Source organism: Myotis nattereri, assembly GCF_964212035.1.
Source record: "Myotis nattereri genome assembly, chromosome: 7".
Classification (NCBI taxonomy): Eukaryota; Metazoa; Chordata; class Mammalia; order Chiroptera; family Vespertilionidae; genus Myotis; species Myotis nattereri.
Window position 1 is genome coordinate 13,058,522 of NC_138082.1, and position 6,000 is coordinate 13,064,521.

The 6,000-nt window shown below is 49.8% G+C and overlaps 1 protein-coding gene across 1 annotated transcript in view; it reads left to right on the forward strand.

The window, feature by feature from the left end:
• PARD3B (par-3 family cell polarity regulator beta) overlaps nt 1-5,551 on the forward strand; it is a 907,405-nt gene extending 901,854 nt beyond the window's left edge. Inside the window, exon 23 of the mRNA XM_081095604.1 lies at nt 3,750-5,551. Coding sequence (XP_080951730.1) covers nt 3,750-4,107 — 358 coding nt within the window. The 3' untranslated portion in view covers nt 4,108-5,551. The remainder of the gene's footprint in view (nt 1-3,749) is intronic.
• Nucleotides 5,552-6,000: the final 449 nt, after the last annotated feature.

Below are 6,000 nucleotides of genomic sequence, written 5' to 3' on the forward strand. Positions count from 1 at the left end.
AATATGATTCCTGGGTGAGATTTTCAGTGGGAAATTGATTTTAAGGAAAACAATAACACCCAGAGATGAAACTCAGGAGGTCACATGGAAAATGAGGGGCCTGGAAGTTCTGATACATCTTCTGTTTGGACCCTTTTTTGCATCAGCATCTTCAGAGGAAGCTGCGGCTGAGTTCCTCAGAGTCGACTCAAAGCACTGGTCACTGGGATATGCATTTCTTAGGCCTTAGAATGGGTTGGTTTCTGTGCTTTCCTGCAAATACAAAATTTCACCCAAATAAAGACACGATGAAAAGGGAAACTCAAGATTAACAAGGCTAAAATTTCAGCTCCGTTTTCTTCTCTCCTTTTCCTTTCAAATTCCTTGTTAATGAGGAGGGCTTTTTTTTTTTTCTGTTTAAAAATCATTCACACATACACGTGCGTGCGTGCGTGCGTGCGTGTGTGTGTGTGTGTGTACATTATTCAGAAGCACTTCTCTGTTGTTCTGGAGAAAGTCTGTAGAAAATGCTTGCTTTTGAGCAAAAAGTTATTATCAACAACAGCCACTCCCCTCCCCCCAATAAAAAAAGACAAATCCTCCTAGCTCCCTTTGAACCTTAAACGGTGTTTTTATAGGCCAGTTCATTGTTTTCCTTCTCTCTGAAAAATGTAAAGCCATAACTGTTGTGATGAGTTCTACAGAGTAAGACGCTTTCCACGATTTCATTTCTTGACAAAGAACAGCTACCTTACTCGGTCTCTGCCACATGTGAGCACACTCCCAGGCATAGAGCCTCCATGTGAGCACACGCCCAGGCATAGAGCCTCCATGTGAGCACACGCCCAGGCATAGAGCCTCCACGTGAGCACGCGCCCAGGCATAGAGCCTCCACGTGAGCACGCTCCCAGGCATAGAGCCTCCACGTGAGCACGCTCCCAGGCATAGAGCCTCCATGTGAGCACGCACCCAGGCATAGAGCCTCCATGTGAGCATGCTCCCAGGCATAGAGCCTCCATGTGAGCACGCTCCCAGGCATAGAGCCTCCATGTGAGCATGCTCCCAGGCATAGAGCCTCCATGTGAGCACGCTCCCAGGCATAGAGCCTCCATGTGAGCACACGCCCAGGCATAGAGCCTCCATGTGAGCACGCTCCCAGGCATAGAGCCTCCATGTGAGCACGCTCCCAGGCATAGAGCCTCCATGTGAGCACGCGCCCAGGCATAGAGCCTCCATGTGAGCACGCGCCCAGGCATAGAGCCTCCATGTGAGCACGCGCCCAGGCATAGAGCCTCCATGTGAGCACGCTCCCAGGCATAGAGCCTCCATGTGAGCACGCGCCCAGGCATAGAGCCTCCATTGAGCACACTCCCAGGCATAGAGCCTCCATGTGAGCACACGCCCAGGCATAGAGCCTCCATGTGAGCACACGCCCAGGCATAGAGCCTGCGCTTGGAGGAACAGCATCTTGAGCTCTGCCCCTCTGCCCAGGGGGACCCCCCCCTTGCCCTGAGAGGTGGAGGAGCCGCAGGGGCGAGGTTGGGGAAAGAGATAGCCACTGTCCCCATGGGCACTGCCCTGGTGGCTCTCGGGGTGGCTTCTGCCCTGTCGCCACTTGGTCTGGGTTTTCTCTCCAAAAGTGAAAAAAAAGTAAAATTAAAAAACAAGGCGTGCCTGTCTTTTATAATGTTCTGTTTTAAGAGAGGAACCTCCAGGGAGAGAACAGGACCCTAAAAGTCCGAGGCCTGGAATTCCTCCTTTCTCTCTTTCCATTTTAAACAGGAAGCATCCAGGCTAAGAGGGCCCGCAGGGAGCGCCGGCTGTGTGTTCATTTTAAAGCAGATAATGTTGGTGTGTTGCAAATGTCAGTGATTTATCCCACGGGCTTAAAATGAGTGCAGCAAAACCACATGTTTCACTTCATGCGGAGAAAAGCTCCAGTAGATTCGGAGGGAAGGCACAGGTTAAGGATTTTTTTTTTTAAGTTTTTCAGAAATCTCCAACATGAACCCCAGGAAATAGAAATGAGCGCGGGGGCGGGGGGGGGGGGGGGGGCGGCGAGGGCCTTCAAAATATTTTATGATAAAAGATAAAATGAATGCTGGAAGTTTCCTAAATCAGAAATAAAATTCTCAGGGAGAGGGGAGAAATCCTGGTCCCTCATTTCCCCTGGCTGGGGTGACAGGCGCGATCGTGCCCGATTTGTCACGGGCGATTTAAAATAGAGGGAAGCGCACGGCACTGAATCATCGCCGTTGACGTTATAATAACTTGTACGTAAACAATTTAATTTTTTTATCTGAAAACTCTCACGGACTAAATTACCCCGTGCTCGAAGGCCTATCTGTCATTGTTATACATAGCCAAATTAAGACGCCAAGAAGTGGAGAGAGAATCCTATTGTTCATCTTTATAAATGTGCTCACGTGCTGCTTGGCACCTGCTCGAAGCCGGCACTGGTCAAGCCTGCATGGATCTGAGGGGCTTGCAGAGCTGGGTTCGCATCAGCCTGCAGATGACAGGGTGATCCTGACCCACATGACGGCGTTTGATTAGCCACAGACTCTGTTCTCACAGCGACGCCATTGCTTGCAAGGGTTCGACCAGCCTGTACGCTGATGTTGGAGAGCTTTTCATTCATTATGATTGTTGCTGTTTCCCTTTAAAAATATGTTAAAAGAGGGGGAGGGGGGAAAGCGAGGAGAATCTGGGGCGATGGTGGTGTACACGCCCACGGAAGGTTTGTGGGAGTTAAGAGCCGCAAACAGAAGGCATCTGTTTAGCCCCGGGCTGGGTAAGATGTGGTCATGTGTTTGGAGACGGGTTGCTTCTGGGATGGCAAGTGGATCAGAAGAAGCTGTTGTCTTAGCGGAGGATCCAGGCGGGGTCGCTTTCTGTTAGCGTTTGTTCTCGCCCCGGACCTCCTGGTTTGGCTTTTCCCGAGCTGCTACCGGCCTGGCGCTTCTCGGCTTTGCTGGCGGATGGCTTTCATCAAGGTTCCAGGGGAGCAGGTCCCAGCTCTGGGTTAGGACCTCTTCTAGGAATTGGAGAGAGGGGAGGGCACACTAATCCCCACCGGGAGGTGGCAGAAGACCCAAGAGGAAGACCAAGACGGTGGCCATGTGAAGAGCACTAAAGACCGAGGAGAGAAGCGAGGGTGAGCCATGGGAGCCCGAGGAACCTGGATGTTTCTGCCATCATACGTGGGACTGGCTTCAAGCGGGCAGAGAAGGAGAGGGTGGAATGTTCACAGCCTTAGAGAGCCCAGCTTTGCCTTGTTTAGGAAACTAGTTGGCCACTAGGATCAAGGCCAGCCTAAGAGGAGTTAAACAAGTAGAAGCATCTTTCTCTCTCATGTACCAATCTGAGTGTACGCAGTCCTGGCTGATCTGATGGCTCCGAGGTGTCAGAGAGCCAGGCTTCCTCAGCCCATGGCTTTCACCTTGTGGTCTGCAATGGCCACTCCAATGGCCACCAGGAAGGAGACAGGGAAGAGGAAGGTTCCCTCTCTTCTGTGTAAGGGCGCAGTCACTTCTGCACACCTCCCATTGCCACACCTACCTGTTCTCCTAAATGGTGGGGGAAGTTCTCAGCCTCGGGGTGGTGACAGTGGGGGGCTGGTACACAGGCTTGTCTAAAGCTTACATGCAAGGGGCTCTTCATTGCCGCTTGGCTTGTCGGGACCTCTATGGTGCACACGTGGGGAATGTGTCTTCAGCGGGGCAGCCGGCCAGGTAACTACTGACATGTGTCTGCTCTTCTCTTCCCAGGGGAGGACCCGCCGATCCCGCAGACTATCTGACAGCAGCACCCCGAGGGCTCTACAAGGAGAGGGAGCTCCCATACTACCCAGGGCCTCATCCCATGCATCCGCCCAAAGGGAGCTACCCCCGCCCCCCAGACCTGAGGGTTGCAGATCTCCGGTATCCCCAGTACTACCCACCCCCACCAGCCCCCCAGCACAAAGGACCCTTCCGCCAAGATGTCCCGCCCTCACCCCCTCAGCACCACAGAGTGCCAGCCTATCAGGAAATGGGCAGGCCAGGCCCCCGAGGGGGCAGCCCAGACCAGTACCCCTACCGGACCCAGGACCCCCGGCAGAAGAACCCCATGACTGCAGCCGTGTAGCCCACCACCACCAAGCCCAGCGCAGCCCAGAAAGGAAGACAGCTAACATCGCCCTTCCTCGAGGCCTTCTTCCTGTTAAGACTTGTCCTGCGTACAGATTAGGTTTTTTTATTGAGAATGTAACACCTGACTGCTAATTAGAGGGAAAAAGAAGAAACAGGAGTTTTTGGAGGGGAAATGTCGGGAGAAAGAGGAAGGATGGGCCATAAACACAATACTGCCTGATATTTGAAGCACGTTTAGAACGGTTAACGTCCATGAGTGGCATTTGAACAAGCAAATCACAAAGAAGATACCCTCAGCATTGGCAGTGTGGAGCAGCCGCTGCCCTGGATCATCTCCATTCAGAAGCTAAGCTCCAACCACTGTATTAAGTCGGAGTAGTGGCTGCAAACATGGGCGTCTTAAGTGAGTAGTTTTTCAATGAGAAAGGAAACAGCAAGCTTGACTTGTGATCTCCTTGGAACGTTTTCTACCCAGAGGAAGACTGCATCTCTTTACTTGTAGAATTTCTCAGGTTCCTGGTACCATTCATGTGGTATAAGTGTTTCACTTTTCCTCACTTTTGTATAAAAATAAGATGCGAATGCAGTATTAGTGTCCTGGGAGAATGTGCAAAGCTAGTCAGAACTTCCAGAAGGAATCTATACCAAGGACCACAGTGACCAGGTTGAAATTCCCGTGATCCTCACCTTTCTTCCTCCCATGTCCCCAGCACAATGGCATGGGGACATGTGGTTTCAGAGTCTGCTGCCTGTAATTATTAGAACTGGAGCCTCTGCTTTAAGCCTCCCATTGGAGGACTAGAATGTACTTGAGAAAAAGAGGGCCCATGGACTAGGCCACGGGGGAAGCAATGCCCTGGAGGTGCCAATTCTAGACCCAGTGCCAAACAATGCCATCTGGACCCCGGGGACAGGGTAGGCTGACTGTGGCCTTCGGAGATTGAGAACCAGCAGGTAGTGGATGGTGGTGGCTGACTCGTGTGTGTGTGTGCGTGTGTGATTAGCAGTATGGAGAATAAAAGATAAAAATGCTTTCTGGAAAATTTGATGGGTAAGGGAATAATAAAGGGGGGAAAAAAGAAAACAGAAGGGATGGGAAGGGAGAAGACACATAAAATGAGGTCATTCTGTATCTGCTGTATTTCATTCACAAAAGTCAGGACAAGACCAAGGCCAGGATGGCCAATTGGGAAATGAAGGTCTATGTTTTTGAAAAGCTGAACCCCACCTCCAAGACCCATCCCAATTGCTTTAGAGCTTTGCAGCTATTTTTCCATTTTTTTTTTCAATAGAACATCTAAAACTTACAACTTGACCCAAATGAGAATGCAAACAAAAGACTGAGCAACAGTCAAACCTGGAGCGGCAGACGTACTTTAGGCATTTTCACATTCCTTCTTTATTCCCTCCCCAAAATAAAAATGTCTTGAGTTCAATTTAGAGGTATTTCGGTTGATATATTAGAATATCTCTGACTGATAGGATTTAATAAATTATAGTATTATTGAATATATAGAGTATCCATATAGCCCAATTTAGTCTTATTTTTTTAATTTAAAATAGAGTTATGTTACCAAGAATGATGTGACTGCTGGTTTTAGATTTAAATGGTGTTACTTACTGGACTTTAAGAGGTATCGTTTTCTAAACTACAATTACTTATGGCCCTCTTGAGAATAGACTTCCAAGATTTTTTTTCCCTCTCTCATCTCTCTTAAGCCTTTAGATCCTTTGCAATTTGTGCAAAGAGGTTGAGGATCTCCAGCCCTGCTTACCTGGAGGGCAGGTGAGCTATAGGGCTTCCCTGCCCACATGCTGAATGCTGCCTTCCCCTCAATCTAAATAAACCTCCAAGAAGAAAGTGATAAGGTGATGATAATGCAACTTG